We start from the raw sequence: 21,893 nt of genomic DNA, 5'->3' as shown, positions 1-21,893 counted from the left end.
AAAACTGTGCTTGACAAGACCCTTGTGTTGTGTAGTGTACTATACTTTACCATAACTGTTCAAATCATAACAATAACGTCATTCCTTACAGCCGACACGTGTCAGAGGGCCACTGTTCTTTTCATTGGCCAGTCTTGTCCTTGTAAGAACAATGGATCGTATTCGTTCGTATACCCTGGCCTTTAATTAGAATAAGAAAATGGAAGAAATTGTGAAGTTGTTAACCATAAATTATAGCTTTTATTATATAATGATAGTCTGACTGGTCAGTGATCTAGTGCATGTGCATGCATCGTTAATGTGATGCGCCCTGCTGCTGTGGCGTGTTGGCGCAAAGTGGGTGCGCGCATGTCTCAATGTCTCATACGTGGCGCGCGCGCGCGCGCTCGTACGTGTGCTCTCTTAAAACTTATATTTGCCATTTGAAAAGGGCTTGCCTTTAAAATTTTTCCTTTTTGCCTGAATTAATAATGACTTTTGTGATTCATGTGGTGTGATGGAAAGTAATTTATTAAAAATGATGCTTTTAGGTAGTGATATTGTTGTATATCGACATCGTCATTTTGATCATGAGTTTTGGCAAGATGGCTTCGAATATTTTCGTATACAAACATTATAATCAAAGGCCATATTCATCGTAATTCTTCCTCCATCCTTATTTTCATCATACAAAAACACACACACACACACATATTAAAGACACAAAAACAGGCCAAGAAATGTACATAGATTTAAAGAGATGCAGCTTCCATTATCAGTGTATTTGGACCTCCTTAGCCTCTGTTTTAGGCTTCTCTGTTTTGGGAATGGTAATAGACAACACCCCATCTTTCAACTCCGCTTTGACATCATCAGCTTTGGCATCATCAGGCAACACAAGGCTGGCATTGTAGTACCCGAACCTCTTCGACGACGAGCTCCAAAACTCGTCGTCTGAGCTACTTTGATCCTCCTCCTCTTCCTTGTGCTCTCCCTTTATGATCAAAACCCCGTCATCTATAGTAATCTTAAGGTCCTCCTTGGCCAGCCCGGGCACGTCGAATTTCAACTTGTAGAGCTGGTCGTGCTCTTTTACTCGCCCAGACAGTGACCACGGCGACAAGTTTAGGCTCTCAAACAACCTGTTTACGTTCTCTGTTGCCTGCATCAGTGCATTTCCAAGGCTTGAAGGAAAGAACTCTGCCACCAAAAGAAAAAAGAAAAACAAAGAAGACTTTTGTAACACACACAATGGCCAAGTCTATAACATTAATATAAAACAAGAAAAGACGAAAGAAGAGAGTAAGTACCAAAAAGGGCAGGAGGAAAATCGGCTTGGTTCCTCCTCCAGAGGCCTCTTTTCCTTTGTCTCCTTGGTAAAACTGGTCTAGATTTTTTGCCTTGGGAGACAGAGACTTGTTTTCCCTCTGAGCTCTCAGTAGCCACCTTTTCAGTAGCTTCAGTGGAAAATCTCTGAGCACCACCAATGATAGCAGCTCTCTCCATAGCACCATGACCCACAAATGAAGGTGAAGAGAGTACCCTTTGGTGCATGTTCTTCAAAGCCAAACGAGCCAAAGCCATTGATAGCTTATTAAGCTACCTGTTTTGGTTAGAAAGTAGTTGAAATTAGAGCTTAGTTAACTTGCTAAGGATTGCACTTGACAGAAAAAATAAAACAAATATAAGAGTTATAAAGAAGTTTGAAGATTATACAGAGTTTTCAATAGATGAAGAAGGCTCTAAGAGATTCTGGGAGGTACTGGTGGTGACTAGGGACACCTAAAATTAATTATTATTAGTAACTATAATTGTGTAATGTGACCAAGCACAAGAAAAGGTTTCTTTATTTTAGTTATTATTATTTATTATTGTCTATCTATTTTCTTCTAACAAGTTCTTGGTCTTTCTCAAACATGCCATATAGCAAATACTGGTGAGGAAATTCGAAGAGTGTTCCAGAGGAAAATGCATAAGATGCCACGTCTTTTCTTGGGTTTCTTTCCTTTATCTTATTATTCTTGTTCTTTTCTTCCCTTATCCAGTATTAACAAATAAAGAGAGAATAATCTTATAGAGTTGGCTTATTGGTCTTGTATGATTTTCATATGATTTTCCCTAGTTTTGTCTAACTTCAAAAATGGAGATGCACTATCTCAAGAATAAAATAAATATATAAATATACTTTACACATGATATGGATGTCCAAAGTTAAGATAGCATAATTTTCCTAGTTGCTATTGCTGAGAAGTCAAAAACGTGTTTGGGCAAGACAATGTTGACTTGAAGAGGTAAGAACATGGTGCTGGTCCGAACAAATCATGATAAATCAATATGGTCATTAGAAAACAAGAATAATAATAATAACAAGCATGTGAAGCCATTATACAAAATGTTCGTATCTTCCATATCTTGAGGACCCCAGAAACATAGATAGAGAACCAAACCAAAACCTATCAACTTTCGCAAAATCTAAGCAAAGATTGAGAATTAGTTCAAATTCAATACAAAGGGCACAATGAAGATGGGGAGAATTTTGAGAACCAAACAAATGTTTTTATCATTTAAGGTTGTTGATGTACAAGCTGCGGTTTTTGTTTCTTCTTCACCTATTTGCTATGGAAGCAGGGAAAAAAATAATGGTACCCAAAGCTTAGATGAGTTCTGAAATGGCTAACCACGCAGCTATTATGCTCCGCTCAATCGTACATTCCCTCTTGCTCCCAAATGTCCACAAGAAAATCTACCATTTCCTGATCATTTTCAAACCCGGCAAGCTTAGTAGACTTTTTAGCCAAACCTTTAAATAATGGTTAGAGAATCAAAAAGACTTGGTAAAAGGTCAAAACTTACAGCAAGAGGGATTGGCTGCGGGAAAGGCTTGTTGCTCCCGAGTAAACTTTCATAAGTTGCGTTCCAACTGCAAAGCCATAATAATGATAGAACCATGCAGACAGAATGAGTGCTGACAAAACACACAAAAGTGTTCCATGAACAATTTAACTCCTAATGACTACAAGTATTGCTACCTTGAATTGAATTAATATACATACCAACTGTGATAAAGTGACTTTATCCAAGTTAGTTATACAAACAAAGTTATCCAAGTTGTTAGTTGTTTAATGATGGTTTTTTCTTCTTTTTTTATCCTCCTCATTATAACGAACTATATACTTTTAGACAATTCCATTTCCATAATTTAAACAGATGTTTTCACTTTTAAACACACTCTAGATGCCGCAAAAACAAAACTGATCATAAAAAATATTAAGAGAGTTACAAGTAAGCAGATATAGGGTTGGATGTGAGTAATTCTTAAAATTGTAAAAACAATAAAATCGAACCTTAATTTGGGATCTCGCTGTGGTGGCCGGTTATCGGGCTTTTTATTCCCTATCCAACGCTGCCTAGATTGGTTCCATAGAAGAAGACCTGCAAATAAAATCCCAATTAACATCTTTAATATGTTTCCACATATAAACAAACCAAAACTAGTAAAATAATAGCATGGGAAAACTGGGAAATGGAAAATTAAACTAGTAACTAACAGCTTTTCAAAGTCCAAACGAAGATACATAGGAAATGCCAAACTAGCAAAGTCATCGAAAATTCGAAAGCTGCAATTGCAATAACTTACCATGATTTACAAACTCATTTGGGTTAGCATTAAGAGCAACACCATTGGGATCAAGCGCTTGGTTATTTGTGCTAATTGATGAGATGCTTCCCTGCGATTGAACTGCACTATTGTCCATATCAAATGTGCTAGTGGTCCAAAAATCCTCTGAGTGACTTGGTTTCCTTGATGACCGTCGATGTGATAATCTTTTTGGTGGCTGCTCATCCACACTAACTGGTTTCGGTTTCGTATGGCAAGCTAGACAACCACTGCTCTGTTACAAAGATAGTTGGTTCTGTTATTAATCACATAAAACAAATCACCATCATATAGTTTTCTAAACCAAATCAATAACAAGAAAAACACAAACACCTTTGTTATGATAATGGTCTTTAAGTTACATAACATCAAATTCTTCTATCTAGCAGAGATTCTAAATTCAAGATTAGGAATAGATTATAAGAAAACATCTAAATCCTCTCTTTTCCTATCTATCACCTATTCAATAACCTACCAAAGTTAATCAAGAGAGGATTTGAATCCATTCAGAAGCCAAAACCTGATGAAACTTATTGAATACGAAATGAGAATCTGAATACTTACCCCATGCCTGCACTGCAATATATGGAAGATTAATAAAGCTATTGCAGATCTAAAAAGTCGAGACGAAGATTTTCCGGAAGAACCCAAATCATCCAAGCCAACGGAAAATCGATTCCAGGAAAGAAATACCACAGAACCCACCTCTGAAAATTAAGAAAGAACCCCAAAAAACCATACTTTTCATAATGGGTATAAACATAAAAAGAAAAGGAGAAAAAATATAAAAGGGTAATAATGAAGATTTGAGGAAGAAAATGAAAGGAAAGCTAACCCGTGAGGAAGGAGAGAGTAGTCCCCTTTGGGGGTCAGAAAATGGTTGAATGAAGCAACCACCCCACCACCTTCTGGCGTAGCGATTCTGATGGGGTGGCCTGGCCTGGCCCCTTTGGGTTCTTCTTCTTCGCCAATTATTAGCACAAACGAAAGAGAAAGGAAAGCCTTTGCTTAGTGCTGCGAATAGATAATATATTTTCAGATTATGGGTCGAATTTTTTTAAAATTAAAAAAATAAATAAATAAATAATTTTATTATTATTATTTAAGAAATATTATATACTACTTCTTCGTTCTTCCTCTCACCCTCTATATTGCATGTCACTTTTTCAAACCAATAATGGAATAATATTTTAGGTAAGAAATATCATTCCATTTCAATGATCATTTTATCAAACCAATTATGTAGGCCCTTATTCCATTTATATTTAAATATATTTACTACAAACAAATTATATATCAAAGAGAGACTTTAAAGTAGTGATCACAAAAGATGCTTTCAAGATAATAATTTAAACAAAGAAAAAAAGAAGATAATAATAAACAACCTTACAGAAAATAATAATAATAATCATAATCATAAACAAAAAAAATATATATTCTCCATTTTAAAAAAGAATTATATAATTATATATATAAAAGAAATTGTATAAAAAAATGAATGTGTGATTTTAATAGTAATTGCGCATATTTTTATAAATTTACTGGATGTTAAATTTATATGTACATACATATATTGTACTTAATATTAAATTACTGAGTAAGAATGAACATTTTTCTCGGGATGGTCCCGTGGGGACGCCCTATTAGAATAGGGATTTCTCAATTAAATGGGAAATAGAGTGGGAACAAGAATAATTTTTATCCTTGAATGTTGAACGAGACAGAGACAGGAATGTTACTCCCCTCCTAATAGGAACTCATCTAATTTATTAATTATCTTTTTATTAATATTTTATATGTTATAGTATGTATTTATAATTTTTTAGTATATTAGTGTGATTTTCATAATTTATTAAATTGTCTTTTTGTATAATAATAAGTATATATTTTGTTGAAATGGAATAATTAGTATGATGAATAAAAAATAATGTATACATTTTAATTTTTATTTAATTTAATAATTGTATATATTTAAATTTTTAAAATAAATTTTATTTTTACATAGAGGATTTTCCGTCTTGTCCTCATCTCGGAGATTCCTCATCTCATCATCAATGGGTAGTAAGAGAGAATGGAAATTAATAGAAGCACATCTCTCAAATCTCTAGCCTTTTGTATTCGCACCTGATGAGTTATTTGAAAGTAATTACTTCTAATTTATTTGGTACAAAAAAATTAGTAAATACATGAAAATAAAATATTATATAACATGAGAATATAATAATTACACGCAATTACACTCCAATAAGAGTCTAAAAATTAGAGAGAGTAGTTAAATATTATTAACTATTTCAAATTATATAGTTATTGTGTAATAAATAGTTATAATCAAATAAATTAGTTAAATTAAATAATTAATTTGAATTACACTTACACTACAATCTAATTACAAAATGACTTTCCAAATCCTCCCCAATCTTATAATCATGTTACAAATTAAAGAAAATATGAGTCATAAATTTTCAAATAAAGTACAAATATTTATTGGGGGGAGTTTTTTTTCTACATTATCTTATATAAATATGTGTGTCATTGTCTCACATTAAGTAAACAGAAGTCTTCGTAAGTGATTAGCCCAACTAAACTAAACTAAACCGTGCATACTTGGATAATGTTTGCTTTTTTAAAATAATGTATAAAAAATAATTATTATAATTTAATTTCACATATATGACTTGTCTTCTCTACAATAGCTTAAATATGTGTGTTTTGAAAAGTGGTTTTTATTTTTACTTGTTTGAATTGGATGCTTTTGAAAAGTTTAGTTAGCAACTATTATATAATTGTTGAATGAAATTAATAATAGGATATTTTTTTTAAAAAAAAAAAACATATTTTAGGGTTTCCTAAATTTATAGCAACATAAAGTTATTTTCTTTCTCCATTCAGGCTCGTCAGTCTTTCTTGGGTGTAAGTGCGGCGTAGTCAGAGTTATGTTTTGTTATTTCGATTCAATTTTTGTTATTATAATTAGTATTATCTCTGTAACATAGTTTTGAGTATTTAATATTGTCTCTATAATATAGTTTTGAGTGTTTTATTTTTGTTTTATGTGACATGTTTTTGTATTGTTCTGTTTTGTTGTTAATATTTTTTTGTTCTTTGATGACTCGTCATCACTATTAGTAGTTAAGAATAACAAGTTATTTGCGACGGAAGAGATTGTTAGTAGTACAATTACGTACATTGTACAATAGTTGAGTGCTAAAGTTACGAGATTAAACAAACTTGCTGCAATATTTTATATTATTGTATCTTTTAAGCTGTAAATGAAACTGAATATTGGTGTTCTTAAGGTTAACTGTGATGCTGCAATCATATTGATCTAATTTTATTTTTAATGTTTTGTCAAACAATCTGAGAATTAAGTGGTTGATTATTTAGTTCGTTTTTTAATTTTAGTCTTAGTCGTATCTCGAACAGTAAAATATTCTGATTGGATTGTAAACTATTATTTTAGTTAACTGCTATTAATAAAATGGCATGATTTATTAAAAGATAATATGATATATATAAAATTAAGCGTGAAATATATAATTATCATATTTTTTTAAGCGTAAAAAGGTAATTTTTTTTTTAAAAAAAAAATGGTGTCTTATATAATTATCTAAAAAGTTAATATATAACAAATATTTAATAAAATATGAAATTTTATATATATAAATATGGTCACATAAAAATTCTTTGATATTGTAGCTTATAGTATATTTTAATGTGTTATTCTTAGACCAAACTGACCTTACAAATTAATACTAATCAACTTTACAAAATCAAAACTAGTCATACTGGTCACGTTGACCTTACAAAATCAAAACAAAACACTTACAAAACTAAGCATATTAGCCTTACAAAACCAAAAAATCCACATTAGCCATAAGTTTGGTTGGGAGGAATGAAAATATAGGAATGAGAATAAGAATATGAATGGAATGGAATAAAATTTAAAATGCATAAAAAAAAATTGATAAAAAAATCATTAAGTTTTTTTTCTTGTTACATTGGAATGGTCATTCTTTTTTTTTAAAAAATTGAATAGCCATTTACCAAAATGGTGGAAAGAGCATTCCATTAGAATGCTATTCTAATACTTTAAAATGCAAAAAATAAAGGAATGGAATAAAAATTATTTCCTTTTTATTTCATCCATTTCATTACCTCCAACCAAACGCCACCTAAATTCATAATAATAATAATATAAAATATTTAAACCAACTAATGTCTAAAAATAGCATTTCTTCAATTATAGGAAGCTTCTTATATGGTTTGGGCCTCTTCAATTGGGATCCTTTACATGCAACTAACAACTCCACTTGATTGATGTCTTCATCAACCAGTACATATTTGTCACTTATTTATTTATCTATTTTTGGATTATATCATTTTCCCATACCCATATCAAAACTTGCCGACATGTCGTTTTTGTGGTTTGGCAAAAGTGGGATCAAAGAAATTAAACCAAAATTGTTTTAGTGAAATAATAAAAATAATGGTTATCTTTCGTTGTTAAATGATTGATTGGAGAACCGTTCACAATTATGTGAGCCTCAAATCAATAATGGGTACCCAACTCAACCCACTTGCCCTCTAACTTCTCAAAAACATGGATGTGTGTGTGTGGTCTCTTCTCTACTGAGTAATGAGTAAGTACTCCTCCTATCAAGTGGTCCATTTGGTTTTGCTTTTCTCATTTTTAAAAAAGTCTAGAAGTCTACTAATTACAAATCCTAGGTTGGAACAAGTTGAGAGGATCCCCAATTATAATTTTACAGTCATCTAAAATCACATCATTATTTGTTGTTATAGTTACACTATTATTTTTATAAATTTTTGAAAAATTCTAAAATATACATTACTGAAAATATAGTTCTTGATATTTTAATTTACCATGTATTTTCAAAAAATTGTAAACATATTTTTAACACTGTAAACTATTCGAAAATTTTAAAAAATTTACAAAAATGTTATTGTGAGTATAACAAACACCACTATAAAAAAACTACGTATATTTTCAAGTACGAAGATTGACTGAAAAGTCGTAATAAATAGTTGACAATACCACTCCTCATAAAATTAATCAACATCACTCTATTTATTTATATATACATAAAGTTCAATCAAATACACAACATTAATTGAATTACCAAATCTTATTAGGGGGCGTTTGGTATGAGGTGTTCAAAATAATTTGATTATAGGAAATATTATGAAGAAGAATATGATTATAGGGAAATGCGTAAACTGTGTTTGGCTGTGTAGGGTAATATGTAATCATATTACTGTTAATTAAATTACACTGTTTGGTTGAGTACAAGAATCTTATATATATATATATTATTTTAAGAAATTAAAATAAAAATATTTTTTTTATTATATCTATTTAATGTTAATTACATATAAAAATAAAATAGTTATTTATTAAAGAAATATATTTATTAATTAGTAAACATTAAATTTTATTGTATTTTTTATTAATTAAAGTGAACTTTTCTATATATTTTATCACTATGTTATTTATTTTTGTTAGATATGCTATTTATGTATACCATCCGCATAAAATTTTTATATAATAAATATATATATATATGTTATTGCTAATAATATAAAATAACTCAGTTAAAAAAAAACTGATCTCACAGATTAAATATATATATATCGTAATATTTTATTTATAATAAATGATAATATTATTGGTATTTAAATTTATTTATTAATTCAAAAATATTATTCAAATTAATATGATGGAAGGTAATAATTCAATCCTACCCATTTTTAAGGTATGAACATTACCCTCCTCAAGGGTAGTTATATTACTAGGGGAATAATATTCTAAGGTTAAACCCTCCAAACAAACAAGGTAATGTTTCACATTACCATTCCCTTACTAGGATTAACCTATTCCAAACAGCCCCTTATAGTTAAATTAAAATATATGAAACTCCATACTTTATACAACAAAATAGAATTATTTCATAAATACCTTTACAGATCAACATTTTTATTTTTATAGATTTAAACATTTTTTTTTATAGAAATACAGAGTTGGTTTTTTTCACATTGCTAAAAATATTTTTTTTTTTTTAAAAAAAAAAAAAACTAGTGAAAAACTTGTAAAAATATATAAAAAGAAAAAAAAAATCATAAAATAGTAAAAAGAAATTTAATTTTAAGTGGATTGTGTAAATTTTCAAAATAACAATATAATAATACTACATAATTATACCCTTTAATATTTCACTTAATCTAACTACCATTTGTGATGGCTTCAAAGAAGACCACTCTCTTACTCTTGAGTCCACCAAATAATATTTTATTTACCTATTTTAAAGTTGAAATCACACACAAAACAATTTCTTTTTTCAAATTTTTATATTATGCTATAAATTAATTTTATTTTTTCAACGTAATTTATTTATTATATTTTAAATATATTTTTATTCAATTATTTTATCGTATATATAAATATAAATGATGTGATAGAAATAAAAGGAAAAGATTAAAAAAATATGTTTAGGTAAGAAGTCACCAACATTGTAATGTGTCATTTATTCACAGTCTAAATCCTTAAAAACTTCTAAAGTTTTCATAACAGAGAGGCTTGATTTCCAATTACTTTCCTCTAAAAAAATTTAAAAAGAAAAAAAATATATATTTCCAATTACTTGTGGACAAATGTTATTATTTTTTTTTTCTCATAAAACCCAAATATATATAGTAAAGAATAAAAATAAAAATCATCAAGAATAAAGAAATAGAATAAAGTATGTCGAAATAATTTGTTTTTCCAGTAAAATAAGTTAATTAAACGGTGGAAGTCGAAAAGTTCAAATTCTAAACATTTATAATGGAGTGCTAAATAAGTAGCGGTGTATTGTTATTTATTTTAGCACTTTTTATAAAAGATTACTGTGACATCTGATTGGAAGAAATGAAAATATAAGAATAAGAATGGGAATAGGAATAGAATAGAACAAAATTTAAAATGTATAAAAAAAATTAATCAATAAATTTTTTTTCTTTTAAAATGGAATAATCATTCTTTCAAAATAGTGGAAAGAGCATTACATTGAAATGATATTCAAATACTTTAAAATATAACTAAACAAAGGAATAGAATAAAAATTGTTTCTTTTTCATTCCATTTAATTTCTTACCTCCAACTAAACGTGACTAAGAGTATTTCCAATAAAGTATTACAAAAATAATATATTGTCAATTTTTAAAAATATTTTGATAAAAATAAGTTCTAATAGTGGTGTAAAATATGTGCTAAATTTAATTAATCCTAAAAATTGTGTAAATTATTGGAACTTATTTAGGATGATGCAATTAGGGTTTTTTTTAATTTTTATTGGGTAGCTTATAGTAATATATATTTTTTATATTGTAAATTATTCTAAAATTTTTAAAATTTTGTAGAATATTTAAAATAACTATAATGTATATGAATATAAAAAAAAAAAAATAAGCTAAAAAATTACAAATAAAAGGTGAAAAAAAAAATACATCCTTTTTAAAAAAATGTATTCTAAAATCAGTCAATATGATAATCGGTTAAATTAGTAATAACCATGCAACTACCTTATATATCGTTCATCAAAAAAGAAAGTTTCCAAGAAAATGGACAAATATTTTGATTAAATTTCATTCAAAATCATCTAAATTTACTTTTTTTTCAAAATCTATTCATTTATTCAAAACCAAAACTTGAATATAGAATTTGACAATTTCAATCTGATTTTTTGTCAGAATTTAATTGATTAAAATAAAATTAAGAAAAAAAAGTAATCTAGACCATTAAACACTATGAGGCTATATATTAACATAATTTAAAATAAATAAAAGGGAGTGGAGAAAAAAAATGAAGGCATGACCAAACTTTCTCATTAAGGAAAAAAAAAAATCCATGAGTTGAACAAAATATTTACAACCACAGAAACCAAGATTTTTTTTTTTTTTGGTATTTTTTTTGGTGGGTAATCTTTAATTGAAAAAAAAAAAGAAAAAAAGAAATGAAGAAATTATGGAAAGTGATCAATAAGAACACTGGAGCCTTTGTGTACGATCCTTAATGATACCGTTGTACAGAGCTATACGATTATTATTTTTGTTAGGCGTTTTTTGAATCCCAGAAATCTCATTCCTGCAATTATTATTATTCATTTCCAATATTCTTCTCCTCTTCTTATACCCATTCCTGAATTCTTCTCCATTCCCTTTTGGCTCTTTCACATTCTCAGCAAATTTCACTTTCTTTTTCTTATTTCTTTCCCTCTTTTCCTTATCATTACCTGCTCTCAATAATAATAAAATAATTATTAATTAAAATTAAAAAGAAGAAAGAAGAGGAAAAATGAAGAGATACCCATTTACCTGAGCTTAAACAAGAAGGTGGGATTTTCTCAGAAGATTGTTCAGAATCATGATTCCCGGAAAGTTGAAACTTTTGCTTTGAGAAAGTTAGAAAAAGAAGTGTGCTTGAAACAACCATGGCAGTTGCTAGAACCAAACCTTGAGAACCCAACATGTGCAATTCACAATTTACTTATTAGTATTACTTTTAAGAATAGTATTCCTTGCAAGTCTCTAGAGTTTAGAAATGAAAGATATATAAATATACAAATGGTTTAGATATGGAAAATCATTTAAATAATAGGCGTGAGAGAATCTTGATTTCGAAATTGAGAAGAGATGGAATTTGGATTTGGTTTTGGTTTTTGGTTTCTTTCAATGCAAAGTTGAAAGAAAATGACTTTTGAATTTTGAGTGAGAAGTGGGAAATGAATGAGATGAATTTTACTCACTCAGCTAACTCTTATTCAAAAAAGAGAAGGAAAAGAAAAACTCATCTTCACTTCACGGGTCAACTACTCAACTCAATGACTGTTTTATTACATGAGTGGAATGGTCAAATCAATTCTGGGAGTTTGGATAAGGTGTGAGAATCGGTGCACAACTACACTTTTCAAAACCAATCATACTTCGCCACCTCACCCACCCATTTTTTGGTTCCATCCATTTTATTTTTCACTTATTCAGTTTTGTCGTACTCATCAAGCTTCACTTACTCTTTTCAAATCGGAATTTGAAGTAAAATAATTTTGATTTTTTTTTACATTTGTGTGGAGATTTAAACTTATGATATTTTTTTTTTCAAAAAACTTATGATATTTTCTTTTATCAGAAAAAGTGTGAAATTATTAAATTATATAAATTTAAATTTTTTATAATTGTAAGACTATCTTTAATGCAATACATAAATATTGTGTTAAATTTGACATAAAAAAAACAAATTTTATATTTACCATAATATTTGTTATGTTGCTCTAATGTACAATAACATTTTAAGAGGTAAATTTGTCTAAAAAGCAAAATATTATTAATGACAAATAATAAATTAAATATTTAAAAAATTACTAATGATCTCGACTCAGACCTAGATCTAGACCACGGACCTAGCTCGGAGACGGACCTCGGAGCTGACCGGAACCCTGAACTTGAACCCTACCCTCGGACTCTGGCCCTAGCCCCGAACCCTGACGTCAGACTAGACCCAAACCCAAACCCGATCCTGACCCTAGCCTTGAACTCGGTCGCGGCTCCAACTCCAGACCTAGACCCCAGACCCGAATCCCGGACTCGAACCTGAATCTCGCCCTCGAACCCAAATGCCGGACCCGACCAAAATCCGAACTACGGATCCCGCCCCGATAATAGACTTGGACCCATTTTTAATAAAATTATCAAATAAAAATAAAATTTACAAAACACACTTTTATTTTTTATTTTTAAAAGCTGAAAAAACAAAACTGATTGTATAAAGTTGAATTAAAATAAACAAATATAATAATTCTCCTTATAAAAAATATATATATAATTCTAATATTCTAAGAAGAATTTCAAATAAAAAAAAAAAGGGAGAGTATGATTCCCTTGGTTAAATGTTTAGATTGAAGAAGAAGGTTCTATGCATATAAAATAAAAATAGATATGATTAAATCAGAGAAGATCAAGTGTAGATGCTCCACCTGGTTAGTTTACAACCTCAATTTGGAAAATGTATGCTATGCCGTGTCTGAGTCTCAGACCCCAATCTGATTTGACTCTTCTGATACGTGTCATGCTATCATGCCACGTGTAATTAATTTTTCTGATCAATTGATAATTATGGTTTTATTTTGTTTTTGTTAATTTGAGGCAATTTTGTACATCATTATTTATTACTCTTCTCTTTTCTTTCCTTTTCTTTATCATAAAAAATGATAATAAAAAAAATCTCATGTTTCTCTTTTTATTTATAATTTAAATGGAAAAAATATAATGTTTTACAAATTTATTTAAGTGTTTCTGTATATTTCGTTAAATTTCATGAAATATTTGCCATTTCTAAATAAAAAAATACTTTATAATTATATTGAGGAATTATTGTAAATAATATATCTTGAGGATTTTATAAAAAGGATAATAAGAAAAGTAATAGAGATATCTTTCACTTTTATTTTTTACCGATGACATGTTTACTAATAAGTAATGGGAATAATGGTAAGGTAATTATTTTTTTATATTTGTTTACTTATATTATAAAAATTAGAAAAGACAGTACTTGATTAAATAAGGGATAAAAAAAAGAAAATACTTTAATGTCATTGAGGATAATAAATTTTATTTATTTTTATTTTACTTTTTAATATTAAATATATAATAACAATTTATCTTATAAAATAACTACTATATATTATAATTTAACTTTAAAGGACAATTTATTTAATTTAAGTATTTTGATTACGTTTCCTAATAAAGTAAATATTATAAATTACTATTATTCTATTTCTAAAAAATTTAATAAATAAGAGCATGTTTGGTATTGTTTTCTGTTTTTTGTTTTAAAAAATTGTTTTTAGAAATGAGAACAAAAAATAGTTTTTGAAGTTTTTAAAACACAAGTCATGTTTGGTTAGTGATTTTTAAAAACAATATTGACCAAAGGTGAATTGGTTTTTAAAACAGAAAACAACATTTTGTTGTTTTCAAAATTCTTGTTTTTTGTAACTTTGTTTTCTGAAAACTGTTTTTAAAAAACAAGGCCAAACAAGTCAAATTGTTTTTAAAAACAATTTTCTGTTTTTAAAAACAAAAAACAGTTTTTTAGTTATGATGCCAAACATGCACTAACATATTACAAATATTAATTTTAATTATTTCTTATTTATTTAATTATTTTTTCTATTAATTTATTCTGAATATTGTATAATAAAGATACCACAATATAATCTTTCTTAGGCTTGGGCCTTAAGAGTATGTTTTAGCTTAAAAGACTATAATTTGGGAACTCCTATCAGAAAATATCACACAAATCCCGAACCCCAAAATACTTGGGCCAGTTTAACGGTGTTGGGCTAAACTTTCCATCAAAAGTGTACTGGTCCAACCCATCAGTTGAAAAATGAGATATATATTTTGAAATCCATATATACAGTATATATATTTTCAAAAGAACAAATATAATCAATCTAACAAGTCTTCACTCAATCACCATTTCTGTCATTGTTTGGTAATAGAAGTTGTAAATTGGCGCTCATAGCATTATATTAAAATCCATGCAAGCCAGTTAGAAATACACCACAGCAATATTCCACATAATGATAAAGCTGACATGACTCTATTAAGCATTAAACACATAAACACAAGTACCCCAGTCCCAGCTGATTAAATGACTATTATTCTCCAAGCTAAGACCAAACAAACTCACAAGCTAACAAAGCTATTATTATTAATATTATTCTCTCATAAACTCAAAACTCAAGCAGCAGCAAAAACAACCACACACACTTAAGTAGTGAGAATTGGAGGCAGGTAGTCAGATTTGGTTCCTAGTACACGAGCCTTGGTGTCAGGGAAATGTTCAAAGCCTGGCAACTCTGTGATTAGTCCTTCACTGGAAACAGCAATGGGATATCGGAGCAGATGTCCGGGCAGATCATGTTCCAGTGTCTCACTTGAATACAAGTCCCAGTATTTGTCAGCAATCTGGTTAACCTTCTCTACACACTCCTCTGATTCTGGCTGGAGGAATGACTCATCTAGCATGCCAAGGTGCTCATACCATAGGCTCATACGGAAACCATGGATCTGACCACGAGCTGGAACGCGGTTTGACAAATGGTGAGGTTGGAAGCCTCCCATAGCGATCTCAGAGTCCCTGGCACCGTCCATTGACCTCTGGTTGATGTTGGCCGATCCAATGATAATGTATTCATCATCAACTGCAAGCAACAAGGAGTGACACATTATGCCCATAAACTAAAATTTGAACTTTTGGTAACAGAAATGATTTACTAAAAACAATGATAGAAATTTCAACAAACTTGCTCTTGTCTTAATACTACAAGCTAAAAGAGTTGAATCCTGGTTTTACTAAATTGTTTAAGACATGGACATTCTGTGAATTATCCAAATGAAAAGGTTCAATGGAATGGGAATTCATTTTAAAACATGTATTAAGATCAAAGATTGCTTAAATGTAGAGTTTAAGTTGTTTCCACTTACCAATCATCATCTTGGTATGAACATATATCATGAAGCGTCGGGCTGCCTGAGCTCTTGCATAATCTGAACCTTCATCTGGTCTTTCTGCGGGTTCATATTCTCCTGGCTTCTTCACCTCCCTATTTCCAAGGCAAAAGAATGTCAAGTAGTTCCTAGGATCCTCCTCCAGGCCCTGAGCTTTTAGTGCTTGGATAATATCCTTGTACATCATCTCCATTGTCCTCCTCTGCCAGTCTAATATTGCCTGAACTGATCCACTCTCTGGGAGACCCTCTGGCCACATAGGGACGACAACATAAACTTTAAACTTCTCCCCTGCTTCAATCTTGTTGACGATTTTCATTGAAAGCTCCCTTGGAATAACATGTAAAGCACCAATATCCTCTGGCTTAATGCCCTCAGGAGCCCATGCATAAGAACTTCCAAGGAAATACTGATTTTCAATATAAATGAAGTTCTTTGCACGTCGGATAGCATTGATATAAGCATCCTGAATGCTTCGGTCAATGATGTTATCCTTACCACTGACTAGTCCAGCTTTGGCTGCTTCTTCAGGGGTTTCAGGGAAGCCAAAAGCAGCACCTCCATCAATGGATCTAAATAGCTGAACATTCCAAGTCTCACGGTCATCTGGGAACATGACAGGAGATGGGGGAATAAAAACATCTTCAAGCTCTCTGAGTCCAAGGAGTAAATCTTTCCCACCTTGCTTTCTCCATCTCTGTTCAAAGTTATACAAGACATCCCAAGCAATGGGCCCTTCTAGCCTAGAGTGGATATCATGCCAAGGCTCTCTGGGACCACCTTTAGTGATTGCTGCCCCCTCGAAGTTAGGCTGGTGGAAATCATCATGGTGCACAGTGTCTAATGTCCTAAACAGTGAATGGAAGGGGGTATCGTATCGTCCATCACACAAATCAATCCCTCCAACAAAACTTACAATTCTCCTCTTCTCTGATCCTCCAACACCAGGCAACTCACTGTCAACCACCACAATCTTCTGGTGATGAGTGAACATAGCAGAAACTTGAAAGTCCTGGATAATACTTCCACCATCATCAGGATTACGGGGGCACAATACACAGTGCACATCACTATTCTGGAAGAAGTTTTCAGTTTCCTCATCGTGGGTGGCCATCAGTCCATCCTTTTTCAGTACATCAATGGAGGTTCTATCATCCCAAACAAGCATTAGAACTCTAACACCTTCACTTGCCTTCTTCTTTAGCAGTTCTCCCAAGATGATGTCTCCACCAGGCTTTGGCCTCCTTGTGTCTCTTATCAGAGCAAAATTAGTGTAAACAGACCAGCCAGTGATGTAGATCAAATGCTTAGCATTGGTGATTGCATCAAAGATGTCTTCCCAACATCTGTGGGGCTCATAATTCTTTCCAGAAGCAAGAGGGATTTTGGGAACAAAATTATCTGGGACATGAGCATCCTGGTACAGAGAAACTTTGCATCCTGATCTCTGTGTGTAATAAGTATAAGGAACTCCAGGAAATTTGATACTTCTAATACCACGTCCCCAATTGGGGTCCTTGGTAACATCAAAGTATTGGAGTTTGACATGAATCTTAGAACCTCCATGAATGGGGTTTTTGTCTTCATCCAATATTTCAACCCATCTATCAACTTCTTCCCCATCCAAAATCTCTTGAACAGGTACATATGCTCTTCCAATTAAAGTTGCTCCAATAGGATTATCATCCTTGACAGTGAATATAACATTTGAAGCCGTATGAGCACAGTAAATGTGAAAAGACTCGTACCACCTAGGATTAGTTTCTTCGTTCTCCAAAAGCCTGGTCCTTCCAACCCTAGCCTTCTCCAAGTCAATAGTAGCATAGAGCTTGGAAATTCCTTTGCCAAAACCAATTTTCTCTTCTATGTTTCCGAAAACCTGCAAGATGAAAAGAGACAGGTAAGGATATGTTGGTACACTTGCATTCAAAACCCAACAAAATTCATAACATAAACCTCCCAAAATAACCAAAAATAGTCACTTTTATCATCAGATACTAATTGGAAACAATCCTCAACAACACAATTTTTGCTACAGAATAAGACATTGAAGCTTTTACAGACATCAATGAAGAAGTTATATTTTGCATTTTGCTATCTATATATGATATACCCAAGGATAACGATATAATCTCAAAACCAGCAACAGCACACAACATGACATGAGTAATTTTATACTTGGATTTGGACCATAATACAATTTGGGAAATCAGAAAAATCTAGCTTAAATTTTTTACAGTTTTCTTGGACTACACTACAGCCCTCTTCTCCAGCACCCAACTCGATCTATTTTCGTAAGATTTTGTAGATCATATATGTCCCTTTATTACAACCATAAAGATTCATATAATTCTATTCTCTTTTCCCCCGAAAAGTACCTCTCCAATTGACTCAAAATCAACCACAGAATAAAGTAATCCAGCAGAGCAAATACAGATCAACAACAAAGAATAAAATAAAAACAAGGAACAGTGACAATCACATAAAAAAAGTTGATAAAGTATATACCTTGCTCAAGAAATTGCCACCTCTATTATGGAGCTTATCGACCTCATAGATCGTAGCATGTAGCGTTCCATGTAGCACAATATGCGCCATTAATTCACAGTTCTGACCACTCTACACAAACAATTCAAAGAAAATAATGAGAATCCGATCTCAAATGAGAAAACCCATAATTAAAAAAGAGTAACTAACCGTGTGTTGAGAGAGATCTGATGATGAGAATGAGAAGTATGGATGAGAGTGAGATCCAAGCCAAGCTATATAATATAAAGTTCGTACTGTAAAGTCAATAAATTATTAAATAGAAACCAAAGCACAAAACCAGAGACCACAGAAAGAGAGAGAAAGAGTGATCCGCTATTATAGCTCTTACAATTTCATTCCCCTTTTTCGCGGACACTATTCAACCAATCCCTTCCTTTCTTACCATTTTTTTTTCTTAAAAAAAATAAAAAATCCTTACCATTTTTTTTTTCATAAAGTTACCATTTTTTCTGTTATTATTATGTTTTTAGTATATGTTTTATAAAATAATTAAGGTATAAGTGTAATGGAATAATAGTGGTAATAATTAAGGTAGGTTTTGATTGTAATAGAATTAGTAATGGAATGGTATTATGATAATTGATTTATTTTTGGAAAGTAATGAGAATGAGAGGTTTATTGACAAAAATTTCCTTTAGTTAATTTTTTTTTTTAATTTTATTTGCTTATAAAATAAGTATTTTTAACATAGTTATTTTGAAAATATTCTTTGAAACTTATTTAGTATTTTTACTCTAGAATTATTTTATCTATTTTTTTAAAATATTTCTAGTACTAAAATGTAAGATTTTAAATGTACTAAAATATACCAATACACCACCTAAGTTAATTTTATAGTTTTTTTTTTTTATATTCGATATATATTATAAATTTTTTTTGATATAATAATCAAAATTATAATTAACCATGCAGCAATTTATAATACACCTTCTACAACTAATATCTCATATATTATTATTACTTTTTGAACACTTAGGAATGAAAAATGATCAAATTGCACGTGGTGCAAAAAACTATATCAACTTTTCGCCACCGACCTTCCTTGGAACAATAAAATCATCATTCAAAATTCTCCAAAAACTTATAAAATCCACATGAGTGAAAATATAATAATAGTATTTGTATTTTGTATTTGTATATATCTTTCTTTCTTTTTGAAAGGACTATTCTATTCACCTTAGAATAGTAAATGAAACTCGTGCAATGTATTTTTTCATTGTTTAATTTCATAGTACTTATACAAGTGGCACAAAACAACAGAGAAAGGAGTAAAAAGAAGAAAAAAAAAACAAGTAAAAAAGAAAGAAGATATGGTGGCATGCATGATTATTATTACAGTTCAATAATGTCCTATTTTTTTCAATTTATTATTATTATTATAAGAAAAGTAATGCTACTCTGTTCCCACTACTGAAACTTTATGAGTTACATCCAAATGTGAGTGATTATTCACTTATAATATATCTAGTTGTTTTGATAGTCTCATGGCATCAAATTATTATTCAACATCTGAGGTCAATATTCTTCATATATATAAATGTTAGAAATTAATTTTTTAAAAAATTATTTTACCTAATGATTTTATTTTTAGTAAGAAAATATTACTTAATGTTGTTTAAAAATTCTTTATTTTTATTATTTTATACTAAATTTAATTTTTTAGTAGTAAATATACACAATATTTTCAAAATATTATAATTTATTCGTAATTTTTTAAAAATTTAGACGATAGTAATAATAAAATTTACGTTTTTTTAAATTTCCATTAAAAAAAGAAAAATAATTTAATATACATTTTTGAAATATTCTAAAATTAAAATAAAAAAATATATCTGCTGCTAAAAAAATTAGATTTAAGAGTACAGCATTTTAAAAATATCAATTTACTATTAGCATTTTTTTTTTTTTTTGAAATTACTATTAGCATTTTATTAATTAATTATTAATTATTTATTTATTTATCGAAGTTACACTACATCTTTTGATAAAAGTTTAACAAAAGGGACCATAATTAGCATTTGGGGGATGGAATATACCTTCGTCGATGTTAATTTTTGTAGCAGTAAACTATATGAACTTGTTCCCCCCTATAAGAGCACCTCCAAGGAGGCTGCAAATAAGTGGTATAGTGTGTATATATGTTCCAAGGAGGCTGCATATGATGCAGCATTTTGATGTTTTATGTACAGTGCACGGCATATATGCCGTGTACTGTAGTCACGGCATTCTTTTTTTTGTTTTTTAAATATTTATATTATTGTATTTGTAAAATGAAATTTTATTTTTTGGAAAATTTTACAATGCACATTTTTAAAAGTAATGTACGAATCTATTCCTATTTGTTTCGGCACGTGACAAATTTTTTAAGTCAATTTTTTTTTATATAGTAATGTATATTATAATTATTTAAGACATCCGGTAAAATTTAGAAAAATTTAATATGCCGAAAATAATGCACTTCTTTAAAAGTGTGGTGCACTGATATAACAATTGTGATAATTTTTGATAATTAATATGATATTATTTTTTATTTTATTAAAAAATTAATATAATAATAAGGAATATTTTTTTTAGTGTAATTTTTGGTGTTGTGGTTGGAGTAGAAATACTTTTTGACACTAAATTTGGTGATAGTGTCACAACAAATTTGGTGTTTCTTTGGAGATGCTCTTATGCATTATTCTATCTACCTTTCCTAACCTTTTTTCTTGAAAAAAACAAAATAAATAAAGGGTCTAAATCTTTAATTAAGCTTCAAGTTATAAATTTCATATAGAATATTGTCAAATATGACCACTCATTTTTGTTAGATAAAAAAATAAGACAATTTATTAAAAGTATAAATTTTCCATAAACATTTTTTTTTTTTTAACAAAAAGATATCATTAATAGCTAAATCGAACATAATTGATTGTTCAAAAAAAAAAATCGGACATAATTGAAATAATGAAATCATAAAAATTAGGCATACGAAGTCGTTTACATTTTACAATAACATGCATGGAAGACAACCATAACAATAATCTCAACTTGGAATCTAATAAGCCACTAACAGTCAAGCATCAAAAAAGTGTGAAATATACTAGGCTTCAAAATTAAATGAACATGTGACATAATTCATCTATCAATGACTACGTGC

General features: G+C 29.7%; 4 protein-coding genes across 6 annotated transcripts; all 4 read right to left on the bottom strand.

Moving 5' to 3' along the window:
* Positions 1 to 574: 574 nt before the first annotated feature.
* On the bottom strand, positions 575 to 2,176 carry LOC115705332 (26.5 kDa heat shock protein, mitochondrial). Its single transcript, XM_030632644.2, has 3 exons — positions 1,696 to 2,176; positions 1,290 to 1,582; positions 575 to 1,179 (listed from the first exon to the last, which is right to left on the bottom strand). Exons 2-3 carry the CDS (start codon positions 1,561 to 1,563, stop codon positions 755 to 757), a joined length of 699 nt encoding a protein of 232 aa, XP_030488504.2. The 5' UTR covers positions 1,564 to 1,582; positions 1,696 to 2,176; the 3' UTR covers positions 575 to 754.
* Positions 2,177 to 2,320: 144 nt separating this feature from the next.
* LOC115705348 (uncharacterized) lies at positions 2,321 to 4,828 on the bottom strand. Of its 3 annotated transcripts, none has more exons than XM_061118103.1 (7): positions 4,761 to 4,828; positions 4,473 to 4,651; positions 4,202 to 4,344; positions 3,617 to 3,867; positions 3,324 to 3,411; positions 2,833 to 2,899; positions 2,321 to 2,732 (listed from the first exon to the last, which is right to left on the bottom strand). In XM_061118103.1, exons 3-7 carry the CDS (start codon positions 4,204 to 4,206, stop codon positions 2,679 to 2,681), a joined length of 465 nt encoding a protein of 154 aa, XP_060974086.1. In that variant the 5' UTR covers positions 4,207 to 4,344; positions 4,473 to 4,651; positions 4,761 to 4,828; the 3' UTR covers positions 2,321 to 2,678. The 3 variants fall into 3 exon arrangements, with proteins under 3 accessions (XP_060974086.1, XP_030488529.2, XP_030488528.2); XM_030632669.2 differs by having other exon boundaries at positions 4,781 to 4,816; XM_030632668.2 differs by lacking the exon at positions 4,761 to 4,828 and having other exon boundaries at positions 2,833 to 2,944; positions 4,473 to 4,687.
* Positions 4,829 to 11,487: 6,659 nt separating this feature from the next.
* On the bottom strand, positions 11,488 to 12,501 carry LOC115705357 (uncharacterized). Its single transcript, XM_030632685.2, has 2 exons — positions 12,008 to 12,501; positions 11,488 to 11,925 (listed from the first exon to the last, which is right to left on the bottom strand). Exons 1-2 carry the CDS (start codon positions 12,159 to 12,161, stop codon positions 11,669 to 11,671), a joined length of 411 nt encoding a protein of 136 aa, XP_030488545.2. The 5' UTR covers positions 12,162 to 12,501; the 3' UTR covers positions 11,488 to 11,668.
* A 2,694-nt stretch (positions 12,502 to 15,195) lies between these two features.
* LOC115705254 (phospholipase D alpha 1) lies at positions 15,196 to 19,157 on the bottom strand. The gene is made up of 4 exons (XM_030632535.2): positions 18,902 to 19,157; positions 18,713 to 18,823; positions 16,181 to 18,083; positions 15,196 to 15,897 (listed from the first exon to the last, which is right to left on the bottom strand). The coding sequence occupies exons 2-4, from the start codon at positions 18,800 to 18,802 to the stop codon at positions 15,464 to 15,466; spliced, it is 2,427 nt and encodes an 808-aa protein (XP_030488395.1). The 5' UTR covers positions 18,803 to 18,823; positions 18,902 to 19,157; the 3' UTR covers positions 15,196 to 15,463.
* Positions 19,158 to 21,893: the final 2,736 nt, after the last annotated feature.

This window comes from Cannabis sativa, chromosome 1 (assembly GCF_029168945.1).
Source record: "Cannabis sativa cultivar Pink pepper isolate KNU-18-1 chromosome 1, ASM2916894v1, whole genome shotgun sequence".
In the NCBI taxonomy this organism is placed as follows: domain Eukaryota; kingdom Viridiplantae; phylum Streptophyta; class Magnoliopsida; order Rosales; family Cannabaceae; genus Cannabis; species Cannabis sativa.
The sequence above is the reverse complement of the archived record's forward strand: the minus strand, read 5'-3'. Positions and strand labels throughout refer to the sequence as shown.

Excerpts from the sequence above, each read along its gene's own strand:
- LOC115705332 (XM_030632644.2), bottom strand. The coding sequence starts at position 1,563 with ATGGCTTTGGCTCGTTTGGCTTTGAAGAACATGCACCAAAGGGTACTC. Across the intron at positions 1,180-1,289 it reads TTTTCCTCCTGCCCTTTTTG|AGTTCTTTCCTTCAAGCCTT; the intron begins GTACTTACTCTC and ends TTTTGGTGGCAG.
- LOC115705348 (XM_030632668.2), bottom strand. Across the intron at positions 2,945-3,323 it reads CAGCGAGATCCCAAATTAAG|CACTCATTCTGTCTGCATGG; the intron begins GTTCGATTTTAT and ends GTGTTTTGTCAG. Across the intron at positions 2,733-2,832 it reads CGCAGCCAATCCCTCTTGCT|GAAATGGTAGATTTTCTTGT; the intron begins GTAAGTTTTGAC and ends GAAAATGATCAG.
- LOC115705357 (XM_030632685.2), bottom strand. The coding sequence starts at position 12,161 with ATGTTGGGTTCTCAAGGTTTGGTTCTAGCAACTGCCATGGTTGTTTCA. Across the intron at positions 11,926-12,007 it reads ACCTTCTTGTTTAAGCTCAG|GTAATGATAAGGAAAAGAGG; the intron begins GTAAATGGGTAT and ends TATTGAGAGCAG.
- LOC115705254 (XM_030632535.2), bottom strand. The coding sequence starts at position 18,802 with ATGGCGCATATTGTGCTACATGGAACGCTACATGCTACGATCTATGAG. Across the intron at positions 18,084-18,712 it reads GTGGCAATTTCTTGAGCAAG|GTTTTCGGAAACATAGAAGA; the intron begins GTATATACTTTA and ends TTCATCTTGCAG. Across the intron at positions 15,898-16,180 it reads TCATACCAAGATGATGATTG|TTGATGATGAATACATTATC; the intron begins GTAAGTGGAAAC and ends TGTTGCTTGCAG.